This window comes from Lithobates pipiens, unplaced genomic scaffold (genome assembly GCF_037356315.1).
Source record: "Lithobates pipiens isolate NorthernLeopardFrog02 unplaced genomic scaffold, aLitPip1_a1.2 Scaffold_22, whole genome shotgun sequence".
NCBI lineage: Eukaryota > Metazoa > Chordata > Amphibia > Anura > Ranidae > Lithobates > Lithobates pipiens.
The window spans coordinates 348,020,037-348,042,472 of NW_027507784.1; the positions used below are offsets into that span (position 1 = coordinate 348,020,037).

The 22,436-nt window shown below is 44.8% G+C and overlaps 1 protein-coding gene across 1 annotated transcript in view; it reads left to right on the forward strand.

Annotated features, from left to right (window-relative positions):
- MUC13 (mucin 13, cell surface associated) overlaps positions 1–15,069 on the forward strand; it is a 33,683-nt gene extending 18,614 nt beyond the window's left edge. Inside the window, 7 exon segments of the mRNA XM_077449754.1 lie at positions 3,688–3,836; positions 4,481–4,618; positions 5,918–6,035; positions 8,011–8,048; positions 9,191–9,278; positions 11,880–12,078; positions 12,527–15,069. Of these exon segments, the coding sequence (XP_077305880.1) occupies positions 3,688–3,836; positions 4,481–4,618; positions 5,918–6,035; positions 8,011–8,048; positions 9,191–9,278; positions 11,880–12,078; positions 12,527–12,568 (772 nt within the window). The 3' untranslated portion in view covers positions 12,569–15,069.
- Positions 15,070–22,436: the final 7,367 nt, after the last annotated feature.

Below are 22,436 nucleotides of genomic sequence, written 5' to 3' on the forward strand. Positions count from 1 at the left end.
TCATCTGCTTTTGTTGGATTGGGTAGATCTGATGTAAATGATTTGAATTAGCAAAAAAAAAAAATATTTCGCCCATCCACACATCTCTGACACATTCCATATATCTCTGACATCATCCATATATCTCTGACATCATCCAAATATCTCTGACGCCAACCATATATCTCTGACACCATCCGTATATTACTGACACCATCTATATATATATATGACATCATCGATATATCTACGACATCATGCACATATCTCTGACACCATCCCTATATCCCTGACATCGTCTATATATCTCTGACATCATCCATATATCTCCAATACCCATATATATAGGGGATATAAAAAGGCTACACACCCCGGGTGGTCAAATTCCAGGTTTCTGTGATGTAAAAAAATTAGACAAAGATAAGTAATTTCAGAACTTTTTCCACCTTATAAACTGTACAACTTGGTTGAAAAACAAACTGAAATCTTTTAGGGGAAGGAAGTAAAAAAAAAAATGGTTGCATAAGTATGCACACCCTTAAAACTGGGGATGTAGCCGTGTTCAGAATTAAGCAATCACCTTCAAACTCATGGTAAATAGGAGTCAGTACACACCCGCCATCATTTAAAGTGCCTCTGATTAACCCCAAATAAAGTTCAGCTGTTCTAGTAGGTCTTTCCTGAAATTTTTTTAGTCGCATCCTACAGCTAAAGCCACGGTCCTCAGAGAGCTCCCAAAGCATCAGAGGGATCTCATAGTTAGAACGTATCACTCAGGAGAAGAGTACATAAAAATTTCTAAGGCATTAGATATAGCATGGAACACAGTGAAGACCGTCATCATCAAGTGCAGAAAATATGTCACAACAGTGACATCACCAAGAACTGGACATCCCTCCACAAATGATGAAAAGATGAGAAGAAAACTGATCAGGGAGGCTGCCAAGAGCCCTACAGCAACATTAAAGGAGCTACAGGAATATCTGGCAAGTACTGGCTGTGTGGTGACAATAATCTCCTGTATTCTTCATATATCTGGGCTATGGGGTGGAGTTTTCTTTTCTTACTTCTTACTAAGAAAAACAACGAAGCCCAGGTAAATTTTGCAAACACACACCTGAAGCCTCCCAAAACCATGTGGGAAAATGTGTTCTGGTCTGATGAAACCAAGGTTGAACTTTTTGGCCACAAATCCAAAAGATATGTTTTGCACAAAAACAACACCGCGCATCACCAAAAGATCACCATACATAGTTACATAGAAGGTGAGGTTGAAAAAAGACACAAGTCCATCAAGTCCAACCTATGTGCGTGATTATATGTCAGTATTACATTGTATATCCCTGTATGTTGTGGTCGTTCAGGTGCTTATCTAATAGTTTCTTGAAACTATCGATGCCCCCCACTGAGACCACCGCCTGTGGAAGGGAATTCCACATCCTTGTCGCGCTTACAGTAAAGAACCCTCTACGTAGTTTAAGGTTAAACCTCTTTTCTTCTAATTTTAATGAGTGGCCACGAGTCTTGTTATACTCCCTTTTGCGAAAAAGTTTTATCCCTATTGTGGGTCACCAGTACGGTATTTATATATTGTGGGGTCACCAGTCCGGTATTTATATATTGGGGGTCACCAGTCCGGTATTTATATATTGTGAGGTCACCAGTCCGGTATTTATATATTGTGGGGTCACCAGTCCAGTATTTATATAATGAAATCATATCCCCTCTCAGGCGTCTCTTCTCCAGAGAGAATAAGTTCAGAGCTCACAGCCTTTCCTCATAACTAATATCCTCCAGACTCTTTATTAGCTTTGTTGCCCTTCTTTGTAGTCGCTCCATTTCCAGTACATCCTTTCTGAGGACTGGTGCCCAGAACTGGACAGCATACTCCAGGTGCGGCCGGACCAGAGTCTTGTAGAGCGGGAAAATTATTGTTTTATCTCTGGAGTTGATCCCTTTTTGATGCCAATATTCTGTTTGCTTTGTTAGCAGCAGCTTGGCATTGCATGCCATTGCTGATCCTATCATCTACTAGGACCCCCAGGTCTTTTTCCATCCTAGATTCCCCCAGTGGTTCTCCCCCCAGTCTATAGATTGCATTCAGATTTTTGCCAACCAAATGCATTATTTAAAATTTTTCTACATTGAACCTCATTTGCCATGTAGTTGCCCTTCTCCCCATTCATTTGTTCAGATCTTCTTGAAAGGTTTCCACATCCTGCGGAGAAGTTATTGCCCTGCTTAGCTTAGTATCATCCGCAAATACAGAGATTGAGCCGTTTCCCCCATCCCCATCCTCCAGGTCATTTATGAACAAATTAAATAGGATTGGTCCCAGCACAGAACCCTGGGGGACCCTACTACCCACCCCCGACCATTCTGAGTACTCCCCATTTATCGCCACCCTCTGAACTCGCCCTTGTAGCCAGTTCTCAATCCATGTACTCACCCTATGGTCCATGCCAACGGACCTTATTTTGTACAGTAAACGTTTATGGGGAACTGTGTCAAATGCTTTTGCAAAATCCAGATACACCAACGTGAAGCATGGTGGTTGCAGCATCATGCTTTGGGGCTGTTTTTCTTCAGCTGGAACAGGGGCTTTAGTCAAGATAGAGTCCCAAATACCAGTCAATATTGGCACAAAACCTTCAGGCTTCTGCCAGAAAGTTGAGCATGAAGCGGAACTATATCTATCAGCATGACCCCAATCATACATCCAAATCAAGAAAGAAATGGCTTCACCAGAAGAAGATTAAAGTTTTGGAATGGCCCAGCCAGAACCCAGACCTGAATCCCATGGAAAATCTGTGGGGTAATATGAAGAAGGCTGTGCACAGGAGATGTCCTCGCAATCTGACAGATTTGGAATGTTTTTGCAAAGAGGAGCAGGCAAATATTGCCATGTGAAGATGCGCCATGACGATAGACTCATCCCCAAAAAGACTGAGTGCTGGAATAACATCAAAAAGGGCTTCAACAAAGTATTAGTGTAAAGGTGTGCAGACTTATGCACCCAGATTATTTTATTTTTTTATTTTTACTTCCCTCCACCTAAAAGATTTCAGTTTGCTGTTCCCCCAAGTTGTACAGTTTATAGATCACATTAAAAGGTGGAAAAAGTTCTGAAATTATTTATTTATACATCACAGAAACCTGACATTTTAACAGGGGTGTGTAGACTTTTTATATCCACTGTATCTCTGACACTATTCATATATCTCTGACATCATCTATATATCTCTGACATCATCTATATATCTCTGACATAACCCATATATCTCTGACATCATCTATATATCTCTGATATAACCCATATATCTCTGACATCATCTATATATCTCTGACATAACCCATATATCTCTGACATAACCCATATATCTCTGACATCATCTATATATCTCTGAAATAACCCATATATCTCTGATATCATCTATATATCTCTGACATCATCTATATATCTCTGACACTATCATATAAGTATCTCTGACATCATCTATATATCTCTGACATCATCTATATATCTCTGACACTATCATCTATGTATCTCTGACATCATCTATATATCTCTGACATAACCCATATATCTCTGACATCATCTATATATCTCTGACATAACCCATATATCTCTGACACCATCATCTATATATCTCTGACATAACCTTGACATCATTCGTATACCTCTGACATCATTATTCTATTTTCCAGGCAGACTACGACAAAAAATGCTCGAAACACCAACACAGTGGTCACGCAGGTGTCAAACTATTTTGGACAGGGCGCTGTAACCAAAGATATTGTAGATAAAGCCGTCAATGACTACGTCGCGAAAAACAATAATTTTGGATCATATACTAGTAAGTGTCAGAAATGTTTGTCATGGGTTGGTGAGGTAGTGCTGCACATTGTTGGTGGCGGGTGATCTGTGGAGAACCTCTACGGGCCCAGATGAGTTATGGAGGTAAGTGAGGAGTGCAGTGAAAAGACATCTAAAAAAAGTTAAAGCAATATATTGTGATTCTTGGTATATAAAAGTTAATAAAACAATATCCAAAGCTTTTACTGATACGGCACAAACCCTGAAGAAGGGAGTATAATCCCTAAAACTTGTTGGCTCAAGCTTTATGAACTTATTTAAAACAACAAACATGTTATCTTTTAATCGGCATAAGTGTTCAGGACTTTGCACCACTACTTGCCTACCTCTTGAACTGAAGTGTACGAAGACTTCCTGTTGGGGTCATGATATCCTCCTTAATAAAGGAGTGTCACAGACCATCCTGTTCTCTCCTTCTCCCCAACTATCCCCCTGCTCCCTGCATGGGGCTTCCACCATCCCCTTTTGTGTACGAAATCCGTTAATGACCTGGAAACCAGAGTTAAATTCCAGTTAAATGCAGCAAGTTCCAAGATATGCATACCCAGAATATTATCCTTTATAATGTAGACTGCACAGAGCTCATCATGGAATGATAAACTGATTCATCTCATCTTCTCCCAGATCAAACAATCTGCTCTTCTGGGGTGTACTGTGATGATGCAACAACGACATGTGCAGAATACAGTTCCGGACAATACGCTAAATGTACATGTAAAACTGGGCTATATTCCTCACAGCTGACCGTCACCACCTGCAGAGGTAAGATACATGTAATGATACAAAACTATCACAGGGGGGTACCCTATACACAGTGTCTGGGAATCCTGGACCATGTTAGCTGGGGTGTCTGATTTTTGGGGATCCTGGACCTTGTTAATGGGGGTGCCTGATTTCTAGGGATCCTGGGCCATTTTAATGGGGGTGTCTGATTTCTGGGGATCCTGGTGTTAATGGGGGTGTCTGATTTATAGGAATCCTGGACCATGTTAATGGGGGTGTATGATTTCTGGTGATCCTGGACCTTTTTATTGGGGGTGTCTGATTTCTGGGAATCCTGGACCATCTTGATGGGGTTGTCTGAATTCTGGAGATCCTGGACTGTGTAAATGGGGGTGTTTGATTTCTAGGGATGCTGGACCTTGCAACGGGGGGTGTCTAATTTCTGGGATCATGAACCTTGTTAACTGGGGTGTCTCATTTCTGGGGATCCTGGACTGTGTTAGCGGGGGTGTATGATTTTTAGGGATTCTGGACCTTGTTAATGGGGGTGTTTGATTTCCGGGGATACTGGATCTCTTTAATGGGGGTGTCTGATTTCTAGGGATCCTGAATCTGGTTAATGGGGTAGTCTGATTTCTGGGGATCCTGGACCTTGTTAATGGAAGTGCCTGATTACTGGAGATGCTGGACTTCCTTAATGGGGTGTCTGATTTCTGGAGATCCTGCACTTCGTTTGTGGGGGTGTCTGATTTCTGGGAGTTATGGACCTTGTTATTGGGGATGTCTAATTTCTGGGGATCCTGGACCATGTTAATGAGGGTGTCTGATTTTTGGGGATACTGGACCTCATTAGTGGCTGTGGCTGATTTCTGGGGGCCATGGACCTTGTTAACGGGAATGTCTGATTTCTAGGGATCCTGGACTGTGTTAGCGGGGGTGTATGATTTTTGGGGATCCTGGACCTTGTAAATTGGGGTGTCTAATTTCTGGGGATCCTGGACCTTGTTAACGGGAGTCTGTGATTTCTGGGGATCCTGGACCTTGTTAATGGGGGCACATGATTTCTGGAGATCCTGGACCTTGTTAATGGGGACATCTGATTTATGGAGATCCTGGACCTTGTTAATGGGGAAATCATGTTTCTGGAGATCCTGAACATTGTTAATGGGGGCATATGATTTATAGAGATCCTGAACCTTGTTAATGGGGGCATCATATTTCTGGAATTCCTAGGCCTTGTTAATGGGGAGAAATTATTTATAGAGATCCTGGACCTTTTGTAGCCGACTGTCACTGTGACATCACGCATGACGCAATGTCTTCATTCATGTGTTGCAGAATGTGCTCCGGACTGCACGTCATCTTCTGGGCAGCAATGCAAGCAAGGAGGCGCCGGTACCACCCCCCAGTGTGTCTGTCTGCCGGGCTATAAATCCAAGGATGGCGGATGTAAAAAGTAAGTCCTGACACCATGTGACCTGCAATGAGAGGCCCTCTGTGCTCCAATCATCAGGGTAATGACTGTGACCAACTGTCACTTACCTGAGGATATAAATACTGGAGAGCAGGGAGACCCCCGACAACTGCTAACTGACACACTGACACCCCCTGGTGCACAGGAAGGTGCATTACTAATCTGAATCATGTGATCAGGGAGATGTCAGCCTACTCCTTGCAATGGGGAAGAGGAACATCTTTAGGGCCCATTCAGACCCGTCCAATGTGGTGCATTTTCGGCGGAACCCTAACATACCAGAGCAATGCTCCTCCAATGCACACGCGGTTGCAGTGCACCACAAGGGAAAGCAATGCCTCACTCTGCGTTGTGGTGCATTGCATCAGAAAAAATAACGCATGTCCGGCTTTTGTGCATTGGCAGCTCGACTGAATGATTGGACCGCCTTAGCACAATGCACATTAATGCCGTCATAACAAGTGCTAATGCCCTACAAGCAAGGTCACTGTTAGTAATCATGGGGCCCCATACACCCTCACTTTCAAGACCCCCTTTGACCCAACTTTGACCGCACCCCTGGCCCCTCCCTTGTTCCAGCTTTGAACATATAATAGCATAAGCCATGACAGGTCCTCTTTATGGAAAGATCTGGGGTCTATTAGATCTCTCCTCTAGCCTCCAAAGCAGCTGATCAAAGTGAGATTGCTGCACCTATGGGGCTTTAGAGAGCTTTGTCTTGTATTTTGCAGAAACGAACTGTGAAGGTGCCCGGCCCCCTTGTTGAGCTGACAGGGCCCGGGCCTGGTGCAACAGGACTAGCTGTACTGCCATATCAGTGGCCCTGCCTACAATAGACCGCTAGGTGTGAACGGGTCCTTAAAGCTGTATATGAAGACCACGGGCACCCATCCCACCACCCGTGTCTTGTCTTGGATCTTCACTCTGTCGAAAAGCAATGCTGGCCAAAGAGTCTTGCAGGTGGGGTGTGTTCTCCCTTGAATGCCCCCTGCCCCCTTATTCAGTCCTCCCCTGAATGTCTGCAGCCCCCTTTCTTGAGTCCTCTCCTGGATGTCCCCAGCCCCCCCATTAGTCCTCCCACTACTAGATGTCCTCAGCCCCGCTTCTTCAGCAATAATTCACGGAGATGGGTGCAAAACGGGTGAAATACGGGTGTATTGAAGTACGCAAAAACAGTTCACCACAGAACCCAGAGGGAAGACCACCCAACTGGGTGCAGTCACGATTTTTAACAATGAGAATGGAGCGACGCTCAGCTGGAGGGCAGAATGCAGCCTGGTATTCTCGTGCCCAATCGGGAAGACGTCCAGGCCAGGGAGATGCAGTCCCTATGCTTTACCTGCTCATCAGGAACCTTTCCCTACCGCTAACACTGTCCCTAAGAGGCAGGGTACCTCTCCCAACTCTGCCCACTCATAGAACGCACACCAAAACTGGGAGCCGGGGACAGAAATGCTTGCCGACCACCTAACTGGGAATTTACTTTATTACTTTGACGTTAAATACCGGGGTTAGGGCTGCAGCTAGATGCCATAACCCCAGTATTTTCTTCTCCCTTAGGTGGCTGGCTTTTAGATAAAAGTGGCCCCACTCCCAGTGTGATCACTTTTAGAAGCAGTGGGGGAGGTTAAACCCCGCCCTCCTGCCGCTTCCTAGTGGTCCCACATTACTGGTTGCTGAGCCCAGGAACCGGCGGTCGCTTGTCATAGAGATAAGCGATGACAAGATGACCACCGCTCATTAATATGCCCTGGGAGGACCGGAGTGACGTCATGGTGTCACGTCTAGTTCTCGGGCCATGTAAACATGTTGATTTTTTTTTCCTTAAAGCAAAAGATAACATTTTTTTTCCTGATCATTTGCTTTCAAAGGTAGGGGAGAGATTTGGGGTCTTTTAGAACTTCTTTTGGCCAATCCTATCATTTGTCTGATGTCCCTTTATTCTCTTTTCTTACAGATGTGATTTTGGATATTCTGGAGAGGAATGCAAAGACAGTAAGTTTCCATCAGCTGAATGCTATAATAGGTGGCAGTCGTGACAGTGCAGTGACATCAGTCCCCTCCCACCACTGGAAGTCTGTAGCCCCCTCTATATGCAGCCACATCCAGGATATCCCCAGCCCTCCCCCTTATCTAGTCCTCCCACCCCTGGATGTCCCCCATCCTCCAATCACCAGTCCTCCTCTGGGTGCCCTTTTCTCCTGCCCTCCCCTCTAAATCTTTACGACCCCCCTTCTCCCGTCCTTCCCAAATATCTGCAGCCCCCACCCCACACTAGACCTCACACCCATAGATGTCCTCAGCCTCTCTTCTCCAGTTATCCCTTGAATGCCCCCAGCCCCCCTTCTTGAGTCCTCCCCTGAATGTCTGCAGCCCCCTTCCTCAAGTCCTCTCCTGGATGTTCCCAGTCCCCCCCCTCACTAGTCCTCCCACTCCTAGATGTCCTCAGCCTCTCTTCTCCAGTTATCCCTTGAATGCCCCCAGCCCCCCTTCTTCAGTCCTCCCCTGAATGTCTGCAGCCCCCTTTCTCAAGTCCTCTCCTGGATGTCCCCAGTCCCACCCCCCATCAGTCCTCCCACTCCTGCATGTCCTCAGCCCCTCTTCTTCAGTCCTCCCCTGAACTGCAGCACCCTTTCTCAAGTCCTCTCCTGGATGTCCCCCCCCCCATTAGTCCTCCCACTACTAGATGTCCTCAGCCCCTCTTCTACAGTTCTCCCTTGAATGCCCCCAGCCCCCCTTCTTCAGTCTCCCCCTGAATGTCTGCAGCCCCCTTTCTTAAGTCCTCTCCTGGATGTCCCCAGTCCCACCACCCCATTAGTCCTCCCATTCCTAGATGTCCTCAGCCCCTCTTCTTCAGTCCTCCCTTGAATGCCCCCCCGCCCCCTTCTTCCGTCCTCCCTTGAATGCCCCTAGCTCTCTTTCTCCAGTCCTTCCCCAGCTGTATGCAGTCTTTTCTTCTAGTCCACCCCTGGCTGTCTGTGGGCTCCATTCTCCAGTCCTCTCCTGGATGTCCCCAGCACCCCCACTAGTCCTCACACCCCTAGATAGGGACTAGGTAGGAACTCCCCCCCCCCCCCCCCCACCAGCCACTCATGTGTCATATTGTTTTATTATTCAGTGATTCCTTTTCTCCACAGACTACCTGCTGATCCTGGTCATCGTTGGGGCTGTTCTCGGGGCCATTGTGCTCGGCCTCCTGGGGGCCGTTATTGGGGTGTCAGTGAGGTGAGCAGACGAGCCATGACAAGGACTGAAATGTTAATATTTCCCAACCAGAAAGCATGTTAAGTTGATGACCAAAATATTTTCTTTGCATTATATACAGTACCTGTAAGGCCCAGCAGGGCTGTCACACAAATTTCACTCTATAGTATTCCTCTTCACTCCCCCCTGCAGCTACATAAAAGGTTTTGTAAGGGAAATGAGGGGAGGGACAGAGGAGATGGGCCAGCACAGACAGTAATTAGACATACAGAAGAGGAGAGGGCTATGATATCCAAGAATGGAGGGGTCTGTGCCAGGAAATTGACTCTTCCTAACGTAGTCAAATTATGTAGCATGTTCAGAAGGACATTGCAAGAAAATATAACATTTCTATGGAAAGGAAACATACTGAAAGAAAGAATTTTTATGAGCTGTTACCTGCAATTGTTGCACATTGTCACAACATTGGTTCCAGTTAGGATGAAGTTCTGTGTGATCTCAGCAGAGAGCCCCCCCTACCCTCCACAGTGCCCTCCCCAGGGGCTAATACATAGACAATAGACACCAGTCAGTAGCTCTCTTTACTACACTATGCCTTGTATCCTGGGTAAGAATAACGTTGGAGTAACCCCCGGCCGGGTGTCTGACCGATGACAGACTCCACCCAGTTGAAACGCTCACAGGACTTTCTGGGTGATGTTCTGCATTAGGTCCAATGAGGGGGTAGTTTGTTGGGGAATCTGGACCTGAATACTGCCTACTCAGCACTACCAGCAGTCTTTCTCTTGGGGTCCTCCTGTGGGCCTGAACCCCCCCAACCCATCTCCACCATTCTGCTGTGTCCAAGCCTTGCCCAGCATATGGGCTTTCCCATTCTCTGACCATCACCAATTGCTCAACCCTAAATATCCTCCACACCTTTCCTTCATAAGATTCAACGATAAACCCTTAGGGAGTAGGGAGTGGTATCCCGCCTGTTAGGGTCGTTATGTAATAACTATAGTATGAAGCAATTAGGCTTCACTCACACTTGTGCGACTTGTCATGCGAACTTGGACACTAAAGTCACATGACAAGTCACCCAATGACAACTGTTTAAATATGTTTGAAGTCGCATCCAAGTTGCACCCATCAAAAGTTGTGTTAAAGTTGCCCAAATTTTGGAGCACAACCTGGATGGGTACAACTTGGATGCAGTGGCAGCTGGTACTCAATATTTTTTTGAGGGGGGGTAGCAAACAAACCTGCCCCCCTCACTCGCACATAATGCCACCTCAACCACCCCCCCCCGGGGTGGTTTCGGTACTCACACTGGTCCAGCTCCTGCTCATTCTCCCATCTGCTGCTGCAATCTCCTCCTCAGTGGCCAATATTGACTCTGCTAAGAGGATGGGCTCAGGAAGGAGGTGATCAGTGCCGAGGGGCCGTTGCTACTCCCCACGGTCAAACAGAAAGTTGGTCCTGAGACCCGATTGGCCGGGAGTCCTAATGCCGCGTACACACGATCGGAAATTCTGCCAGCAAAAGACCGATGTGAGCTTTTCATCGGAAAATGCAACCGTGTGTACGCTCCATCGGACTTTTGCTGGTGGAATTTCAGCCAGCAAAAGATTGAGAGCACGTTCTCAAGTTTTCCGACGGAAAAAGTTTCTATCAGAAATTCCGATCGTCTATGGCAATTCCAACGTGCAAAATTCTGACGCATGCTCAGAAACAATTCGATGCATGCTGAGAAGCATTGAACTTAGTTTTCGCGGCTCGTCGTAGTGTTGTATGTCACCGCGTTGTTGACGGTCGGAATTTGGTGTGACTATGTGTAGGCAACACAAGCTTGAGCGGAATGCCGTTGAAAAAAAAACATCCAAGGCTTTTCTGACGAGAATTCAGATTGTGTGTACGTGGCATAAGACTCCCTGGCCAATTGGGTCTCAGGACCTGCTTCCTGATTGGCCAGGAGGAGAAGAATAAAGACATTAGCGAATATTAACTCGCTAATGTCACACAAATGGGTGGACTCAGGGCTCAGTGCTCTGCGACCCGAGCCCACCTTTTTTTTAAATCAATTATAGCCTCAGGCTCTACTCATGTGCTTCAAAAAAGAAAACCCCTCCATTGGAATCCATGTGTCCCTGCCCTGCATGTAGATTAGGGGCTTGGCAGATGAATTTGTGGGGCGGCACCCCTAATGCAGCGGCCGTCACTGGTTGGATGCGACTTTGGCTTTGACCAATGATAATGAACAACTGTTGTATGTATAATGTTCAGGTGCAACTTTAATGCGGCTTTTGAGAGTTTACATTGAATCTATGGCACGCAAGTCGCATGCAAATCAAAACAAAGTAGTGCAGGAACCTGTTTAACGTCACTGCGGCTTTAAGTCACACACATTTAAATGGTTGTCATTGAAAAACAACGAGTGGGACTTGTCATGTGACTTTAGTGTCCACTGTTGCATGAAAAGTCGCACAAGTGTCAAAATAGTTTCACCAAAATTGCACTCCAAAGTCACGACTTTGGAGTCGTACAATTGTGGATGGAGACTTTTCCTGTAATATATGTCCATCATAAGTCTTTTCATGGTACATGTGATGGTGATTCCATTTCTCGCCCTGTGCGTTGCAGGTCCAGGAGAGGAAAGAGTGGCGAGCGGGCAGAACTGATTGACGATGACAAGCTAGGAAGAAGCAGCCCAAGTCCGGGGAGTTTGTTCCCCAAAGTCCAGATGAAGTCAGATATGGGCCAGGTGAACCGAGCTTCCAAGGTATATGAGGATGAGGAGGAGGAGTACAGGCGCTCCATACCGAAACGGGATTACGATGAGGTAAGGAGGAGAGAGTGCGTGCGCCAACTACAGCAGATGGGGAATCGTCAAGGAAAAAATTTAAACATATATCCAGAAAGAGACTAAAAACACCCCATTCTTCTTCTTCTGTGTGACCCATAGAGCTGGTATCTTCTACAAATCCTGGGCCCACCATTGTAGATCTCATACTGGCCACATAATCTGTAGAAGGTTTGGGAGAATACAATTCATGGTGTAACACAAGTCCATCTTGGATACGTTCGTCCACTAGAAGGGAATATGTCCATCATGGGAGCCCCCAGACAGACTCTCACCACTAAAATATCCATTTTGAGGGTCTCATTTAGGGGGGGGGGGGGGGGGGGGGAGGGTTGCTATTTTGATGTTACTGGAGATATTTTTGTACATGGTGTAAATTCTAAGGTTCTTGGAGGAATATTCTGATCTTTGCCTTTCTCCTCTGCAGAATCCATGGTATGAGATGGACAGGAAGGACAGGAACTACTAGGAGCATGACGACGACCCCCCACCATGAATAACAACATGTTCTCTGATGGTCTTCTGTGTGCACTGAGCTTATTGGCGGGTACAATAAGTCCGTACAGTGGGTATGACATGAAGGAACATCAGTACCGCTAATTGAGCCTGCTGTACGGGGAATGTGAGCACAAGTCTCCACACCTCTGCTGGGACCAATCACTGCACTGCGAATAATGTGAAGACCACAGTCCTTCTACATGTAAAGGAACTGATATGATCCTCCCAGTAATTTATTTTTATTTGTCATTTCAAATGGCAGCAACCATTGTTTGGATAAAACCAATTATTTCCAGTTAATGTGATTCTGAGCCTCGTGGTGCAGCAATGCCGCCATTCGAAGGGAATTCAGAGGAAGATTTTGTAAAACACTTTCATTGTCAGGTGGCAGACATTTTACAGGCAGCTGGTTTTAGTAACTGACATTACACGTCCTTTAATATAATAATATTCATATTAATAATGATAATAATAATAATATATAGATTTTATAATATGACTCCCTGACTCCATGGCACCATTATTTATGTTCCTCTCACCTTCCGTTCATCACAACCCAGAAATGTAGAAATCCAGAAGATTTAACAAATTATCAATCACCTTTGTAGTTTTGTAAAAATGAATATAATGACAGAATGTCTTTAGAACTTTCCTTATATACTTCTACCTGAAGACATCAAGGACATCCAAAACATCTACATTACGTGTGGATAGAAAAGAGACACCAAATCATTCGATACATTTGTCATTTTCCCGGCAATCTTATGAAGGAATATCGCTACATTGTATCAGAACTTCATTTGGAGAATCAAATTGATTCTTAAATCAAAACAAACAGTTATTTAATACAATAAACATCGCCCTCTGCTGTCAGACTACGTGTACACCGGCCACTCCTAAATGTAACTCCTGGCAGCAGAAAAACGTTAAATGCGGCAAAAAAGAGGCATCGTGTTTTTGTTGCATTTATGTTTTTTGCCAAACCGTTCCTCTCCTAAACGCAATTCTTCTGCATTCATGAGAGGGACCTTTAACTGCCCCTAAGCGCTGCTCAGTGGTGGCCACTCCATTAGGGCCACAGGGGCGCCGCCGCCCTAATCCATGTGCCTGGCCCCTAATCTACATACATGTTTTTTTTTTTCTTAAGCACATGATTAGAGCCCGAGGCCCTATTTGGCTCCAAAAAAGGGTGGGACCAGGGCACAGAGCACTGCGTCCTGAGCCCACCCAGTTGTGTGACAATAGCAAATTAATATTCACCAATATCTTCCTGCTTTTCCTTCCAGCCAATCAAAAAACGGGTCCTGAGACCTGATTGGCCAGGGAATCTTAGGACTCCCAGCCAATCGGGACTCAGGACTCCTTACTGTTCTGCCTGGGAGGAGGAGCAGCATCCCCGGCTCTTCCCTTGGCAAGCTGGAGTGAGGAGCAACCTCCTAAGGTAAGGCTGGACTGATTGCCACCTTCCCGTCCGAACGCTGCTTTTCCACCTGCCTCCCATGGGGGGGGGGGGGGGGGAGCGGCCTCTTAAGGTAAGACCAGACTGATCGCTCGCGGCCTTATGGTTTAATCACTACCCCCATCGGGGGGGGGGGGTATCTGTATGAGTGAGGGGAGCAGGCTTGTTTGCTGCCCCCCCAAATATTAAGCACCAGCCACCACTGCCTCTGCTGCTCCTAAAGTCTGATAAGAGCCTATGTGTACATGGAGCTGGGCCACTGATAAGGCAGTACAACTGGTCCTGTTATACTGGGCCAAGGCCCCATCAGCTAAACCGGGGGGTCCCCAGGACAGCTTCACTGTTCATTTCTGGCATGTAGGACAACCCATTCATTTCAAAGCGATCAAGACGGGGCAAAAAGTCCCTGACCCTTTTGAAAAATGGCGCCTCTGTGTGTACAGTGCCCGTGTGCACAGCGCCCCTGTGTGTACAGTGCCCCCGTGTGTACAGCGCCCATGTGCACAGTGCCTCTGTGTGCACAGCGCCCCCGTGTGTACAGTACCCCCGTGTGTACAGCGCCCCCATGTGTACAGCGCCCCCGTGAACAGCACCCCCGTGAACAGCACCCCCGTGTGTACAGCGCCCCCGTGTGTACAGCGCCCCCGTGTGTACAGCGCCCCCGTGTGTACAAAGCCTCAGCGGCCACCCATACAAGACCAGATTGTTATTTCTACTTTTTTATATATCAGTTCTGACATTTTGTCCCAAATATGAACCCGCTCAGGACAATTTCCCTGCAAGGTGTCTCCATACCTGGACAAAGGTGATGTGCTGACCCATCAGACCTTCTTCTGTATATAGATTTCCTTCTATGACGTCATAAAGATTACCACTGCCGATAATAGTGAAATCTGCTATGACTTAGTTACAGTTTGTATATAATAAGGATAAAGAATCTCAGTCTTGTAATAATAGACCTCGTTCATGTCTGAGCCATTTACATTTATCTAAATAAATTATTGTACATCGAATGTTCGTCATTTTGTTTTCTGTGGAGTCATTTACTGGGCTGTCAGCCGCTTCCACTCAGGTCTCCATACCTGCATCTATCCTGAGCCAATCCCAGATGTATTATATTATATTATATAAATTAAAATGTTGTACTTTATGATGTGGTCTGGAATCACCAGTCTTGGAAAATATCAGCCTCCGGCCACCATGTACAATACATACAGAGAAACCACTTCCTATTACCCCCAATATACCAACCAGGAGAAGTGCAGACACATCCAGAATTAATACCTCTGCTGGGTTAGCCCCCCATATTTTTGAAAAAAATCTTATGCAGTTTGTTAGATCTTTGTTAAATCTGGTTAGATCAGCCGTTGTTTGCGTTAGATCTCACACAGAAGAAGCAATATTAACAGTTATTTGCTGGGGGGGGGGGGGGGGGGGGGGGGCTAACCCGTCATCAGCCCCCCCCCCCCCCTATCAAAAAATTGACCAAACAGTTAGCTATTTTGGAAGCTATTTGTTAGATCCGGTAAGATCAAGTGGTTTTAACGTTAAATCTAACATAATTAGAGGCTTATTAAGTGATTAAGGAGGGGGGGGGGGCTGGCCCCCCCTTAACAAAAATTTTTTTTGGCCAAAAATCATTCAGGCTAATAGATATTCGTTAGATCCGGTGAGTGGTTTTAATGTTAGATCTCACATCATTTCAGAGATATTCCACATAAAAATATAGAGATATTAGGCGGTACATAAGGGTGGGTTGCCCCTCCCCCCCATGCAATTTTCTGGCCAAAAATCATCTAGGCCAGGCATGTCCAAAGTCCAGCCCACAGGCCCGGTTTTATGCGGGCCCCCCCACTTGCAGTTTGCCTTTATCACTATTGTGGCCCCCAAGCTCCACACAGGGTATGGATGAGCCAGGTTTAAAATAAATAAAAATTATATATATATTTATTTATATATTTTTATATATATATATATATATATATATATATATATATATATATATATATATATATAATATATACACAGTGCCTTGTGAAAGTATTCGGCCCCCTTGAACTTTTCAACCTTTTGCCACATTTCAGGCTTCAAACATAAAGATATAAAATTTTAATTTTTTGTGAAGAATCACCAACAAGTGGGACACAATTGTGAAGTGGAACGAAATCTATTGGATATTTTAAACTTTTTTAGCAAATAAAAAACTGAAAAGTGGTGCGTGCAAAATTATTCCGCCCCTTTACTTTCAGTGCAGCAAACTCACTCCAGAAGTTCAGCGAGGATCTCTGAATGATCCAATGTTGTCCTAAATGACTGATGGTGATAAATAGAATCCACCTGTGTGTAATCAAGTCTCTGTATAAATGCACCTGCTCTGTGATAGTCTCAGGGTTCTGTTGAAAGCGCAGAGAGCATCATGAAGACCAAGGAACACACCAGGCAGGTCCGTAATACTGTTGTGGAGAAGTTTAAAGCCAGATTTGGATACAAAAAGATTTCCCAAGCTTTAAACATCCCAAGGAGCACTGTGCAAGCCATCATTTTGAAATGGAAGGAGTATCAGACCACTGCAAATCTACCAAGACCTGGCCGTCCCTCTAAACTTTCAGCTCAGACAAGGAGAAGACTGATCAGAGATGCAGCCAAGAGGCCCATGATCACTCTGGATGAACTACAGAGAACTACAGCTGAGGTGGGAGAGTCTGTCCATAGGACAACAATCAGTCGTACACTGCACAAATCTGCCCTTTATGGAAGAGTGGCAAGAAGAAAGTCATTTCTCAAAGATATCCATAAAAAGTCTTGTCTAAAGTTTGCCACAAGCCACCTGGGAGACACACCAAACATGTGGAAGAAGGTGCTCTGGTCACATGAAACCAAAATCCAACTTTTTGCCCACAATGCAAAACGATATGTTTGGCGTAAAAGCAACACAGCTCATCACCCTCAACACACCATCCCCACTGTCACACATGGTGGTGGCAGCATCATGGTTTGGGCCTGCTTTTCTTCAGCAGGGACAGGGAAGATGGTTAAAATTGAGGGGAAGATGGATGCAGCCAAATACAGGACCATTCTGGATGAAAACCTGTTGGAGTCTGCAAAAGACCTGAAACTGGGACGGAGATTTATCTTCCAACAAGACAATGATCCCAAACATACAGCAAAATCTACAAAGGAATGGTTCACAAATAAACGTATCCAGGTGTTAGAATGGCCAAGCCAAAGTCCAGACCTGAATCCAATCGAGAATCTGTGGAAAGAGCTGAAAACTGCTGTTCACAAACGCTCTCCATCCAACCTCACTGAGCTCCAGCTGTTTTGCAAGGAAGAATGGGCAAGAATTTCAGTCTCTCGATGTGCAAAACTGATAGAGACACCCCAAGCGACTTGCAGCTGTAATCGCAGCAAAAGGCGGCTCTACAAAGTATTAACGCAAGGGGGCCGAATCATTTTCCACGCCCCACTTTTCATTTTTTTATTAGTTAAAAAAGCTTCAAAAATCCAATAGATTTCGTTCCACTTCACAATTGTGTCCCACTTGTTGGTGATTCTTCACAAAAAATAAACATTTTATATCTTTATGTTTGAAGACCTGAAATGTGGCAAAAGGTTGAAAAGTTCAAGGGGGCCGAATACTTTCGCAAGGCACTGTGTATATATACACACACACACACACACACACACATACATACATATATATATATATTCTTTTAGCCCCTGAGAAATCCTGAGCGCCTCTCGCTGATAAGCTGGGGCGTGTTGCTAGGTGTTGCTGGGGCATGTTCCAAAGCCCGTTGGAAAGCTGACAGCGCGCCGCGCCAATAACAGACACCAAGTCATTTCCACCGCTGCAGAGCTCTCAGTGACTCAGTGCCGGTGATTGGCGGCGGTGATTGGCAGTGGCGCTGCGTGCTGTCAGAATCATAGCTCGCTCGGGCACATTGACTTGTTAACACGCCCGAGGTCACCCTTGTGAGTGTCAGTAAGGGGCGCTCAGGGATTCCTCAGGGGATAAGATAAGTACTATTATATAAAGAGAATATATAAATATGTATCATGTTTTAAAAAAACCGAGCTCATCCTTGCCCTGATTGGAGCCTGGGGGCCACAAAAGAGATAAGGGCAAATTACAAGTGGGGCCCAGAGAGACTAAAAAAAACAAAAACATCCTTGCCCTGATCAGAGCCTGGGGGCCACAGAAGTGATGAAGGCCAGATTTCTCAGGGGATAAAGAAGAGAAGATACATATTTAGTAAAAATCCTTACCCTGAGCGGAGCTCTGGGATTTGTTGGGGGCCAAAGAGGAAATATATATATCCAAATATAAGCTCATCCTCAGACTCCTCCCCACACACAGCCACAAAAGGTAGGAGAATTCTTGTTGGGCAGTGTATTAGTGTATCGGACGAACACACTTATGCTCCATACACACGGTCGGACTTTCCGACAGAAAATGTGCGATGGCAGCTTGTTGTCGGAAATTCCGTTTTGTGTGTCAAGTTACCACAACACCATTATTTTTTTTTGCAATAATATTTTATTGAGTATAAAGTTGTAAAACATAGAAATACAAGTGAATTGTATATATTAGAAGAGAATAAAAAAAAATAGCATTGTCTCAAAAGTAATAAAAACAATAGCAGATTCATTAATCCACAAAATTAATTATGTGGGACAACACCATAATTATATTGTATTTTATTTTATTTACCTCAAGGAGGTTGGTGTCCCCTTGTTAATTTGCCATTGTATTTTTGAAATGTACCTGCCTACTCACAAACAAACTGCCCTTTTTGAAGTAAAACAAGTATTTTTAGCAAGTATTAAAATAAATATCATAATAAATAAAAATATAAAAATAAATATCCATTTATTCTGGGTCATAACAAAATAAAGAGGAAGGCAACGCTGGAGAAACTGGTGAAATTTTTGCGAAGCCTTTGTACCCCAGGGCACACATCAATTATTTTACAGTCAAAATTGGTGGCCTAAAGAGTCCTTATAATAGTGATCACGATCTGGTCCAGGACTACAAGAGATCAGGAACAGCAGCAGATGACAAAATCTGTCCCCAGGCCGTAGTCATACAACAGCCTGCATCTTTTATCAGACCAGACTGAACCCCAGGCCATCACTCTCTGGTCTTCCTTACACGCTTCCTTCCAGGCTGTGGCTCTGGTGTTTGAGTTGTGGCAGGAGGTGGCGAAGGAGGAGGACCATGGTTCAACTCACAAATGTAGCTTTGGATTGCGAGTTCGCCCCTCAACCCCTTATTTTAGGGCTTGCAAGATCACTTCCTCACATAAGAGGAGTTGGCCTTCCTCCATTTCAGAAATAGGCCAATTGCTGCCTCCGGCAGGTTACTCCTCTTCCTGGCACTTTGTGGAAGGTCGAGGGGAGTCACCTGCGATTCAGGCAGGCTACTGGGCCTGGCCACCTCCTGGCTGCCACTTTCCACGGCCTCCTACTGGCTGAGACTTCCTGTGTATGAAAAAGGGACATATAATGCCTTGCGAAAGTATTCGCCCCCCTTGAACTTTTCAACCTTTTGCCAGATTTCAGGCTTCAAACATAAAGATATAAAATGTTTATTTTTTGTGAAGAATCACCAACAAGTGGGACACAATTGTGAAGTGGAACGAAATCTATTGGATTTTTGAAACTTTTTTAACTAATAAAAAAATGAAAAGTGGGGCGTGCAAAATGAGTCGGCCCCCTTGCGTTAATACTTTGTAGAGCCACATTTTGCTGCGATTACAGCTGCAAGTCTCTTGGGGTGTCTCTATCAGTTTTGCACATCGAGAGACTGAAATTCTTGCCCATTCTTCCTTGAAAAACAGCTGGAGCTCAGTGAGGTTGGATGGAGAGCGTTTGTGAACAGCAGTTTTCAGCTCTTTCCACAGATTCTCGATTGGATTCAGGTCTGGACTTTGACTTGGCCATTCTAACACCTGGATACGTTTATTTGTGAACCATTCCTTTGTAGATTTTGCTGTATGTTTGGGATCATTGTCTTGTTGGAAGATAAATCTCCGTCCCAGTTTCAGGTCTTTTGCAGACTCCAACAGGTTTTCATCCAGAATGGTCCTGTATTTGGCTGCATCCATCTTCCCCTCAATTTTAACCATCTTCCCTGTCCCTGCTGAAGAAAAGCAGGCCCAAACCATGATGCTGCCACCACCATGTGTGACAGTGGGGATGGTGTGTTGAGGGTGATGAGCTGTGTTGCTTTTACGCCAAACATATCGTTTTGCATTGTGGGCAAAAAGTTGGATTTTGGTTTCATGTGACCAGAGCACCTTCTTCCACATGTTTGGTGTGTCTCCCAGGTGGCTTGTGGCAAACTTTAGACGAGACTTTTTATGGATATCTTTGAGAAATGGCTTTCTTCTTGCCACTCTTCCATAAAGGGCAGATTTGTGCAGTGTACGACTGATTGTTGTCCTATGGACAGACTCTCCCACCTCAGCTGTAGTTCTCTGTAGTTCATCCAGAGTGATCATGGGCCTCTTGGCTGCATCTCTGATCAGTCTTCTCCTTGTCTGAGCTGAAAGTTTAGAGGGACGGCCAGGTCTTGGTAGATTTGCAGTGGTCTGATACTCCTTCCATTTCAAAATGATCGCTTGCACAGTGCTCCTTGGAATGTTTAAAGCTTGGGAAATCTTTTTGTATCCAAATCCGGCTTTAAACTTCTCCACAACAGTATTATGGACCTGCCTGGTGTGTTTCCTTGGTCTTCATGATGCTCTCTGCGCTTTCAACAGAACCCTGAGACTATCACAGAGCAGGTGCATTTATACAGAGACTTAATTACACACAGGTGGATTCTATTTATCACCATCAGTCATTTAGGACAACATTGGATCATTCAGAGATCCTCGCTGAACTTCTGGAGTGAGTTTGCTGCACTGAAAGTAAAGGGGCCGAATAATTTTGCACGCACCACTTTTCAGTTTTTTATTTGCTAAAAAAACTTTCAAAAATCCAATAGATTTCATTCCACTTCACATTGTGTCCCCACTTGTTGGTGATTCTTCACAAAAAATTAAAATTTTATATCTTTATGTTTGAAGCCTGAAATGTGGCAAAAGGTTGAAAAGTTTAAGGGGGCCGAATACTTTTGCAAGGCACTGTAGTTTTCGTTTTTGGTTCATCAATCACACACAATTTTCAGCTCATGACTGTTGCAAATTGAACTTAATAAATAGAAAATGCTATCATTCTGACCCCACATTTTTCATTCTTGTCACAATCATTTGTGGCTACTACTGTCTATTGATATGTAAAACACTTTGGGAAATCAGAAATTAGTTATCAAAATTAACATATATTAAACATCATTAATTTGACAAACAGAAATATTTTGAAGAATGCTATACCGGACTCAAGCTGAGCTCCTCCACATATTGCTGCCTGGAAGGCCCAGGTTGGTCGTCGGAAGCCTCAGCTGGGGGGGGGGGGGACCTTTAAGGAAGACTGGAGAGTGCTGGCCTGGGTTCAGTCTGGCCTGCCAGAAAATGCAGTCTGTCATAGTACCACAGACTGGGGACAATCTGCTGCAGCTCCTGATCTCAGGGAATCCTGCACCTTCTTGAGCTTCCTAATAGAAGTCCTCCTCATGCCACCAATTAGGGCCTTCAAATAGGGGATGTCTGCCATGGGGGATCACCGGCTTCACAAATTTCAGCACTTGATCCAGCGCTGCCTTCCTCTTTGGTTAACTGTTATAAAGGGGTGGTTTACATGCCACAGACAGGGCAGCTCCCTGTACATATCAAAGAATATGGGGATAAAGTCCTGATCATCCAATAGATCAATTTTCTCTGCAAGACACAACACAAGACAAAACCCTAATGTCAGGCGAAACTCTCCTAATCTTGACCCAATATAATCCTCAATTTATAAGCAGTATAGGCCACTGATGCACCAACTTAAAATTGTACCTTCATTAGCCCTGGATGGCTTAACTCCAATGTAAAAATGCATATAAAAGCAAAAGGAGAAGGCCTACAAGGTTGAGGGGATCATCATCAGCATTCAGACGTTATAAAGAATGCAACAAGACATGTAAGGGTGCAACAAGGACAGCTAAGATAGAACATGAAAGATACATAGCGGAGGAGAGCAAAACAAAATCCCAAGAAATTCTTTAAGTATGTTAATAGTAAAAAAGGGAGGACAGATCATATTGTCCCATAAAGAATGAGGAAGGACATCTGATTACAAAGGATGGGGGGATGGTGAAGGTATTGAATTTATTCTTCTTCTCAGTCTTCACGAGGGAATCGGGGGGCTTCAGTAACCAAAACTGCAGTGTTTATCCTCATGACAAATCACAGGAAGCACCTCCATGTTTATCAGAGGACAGAATTAGAAT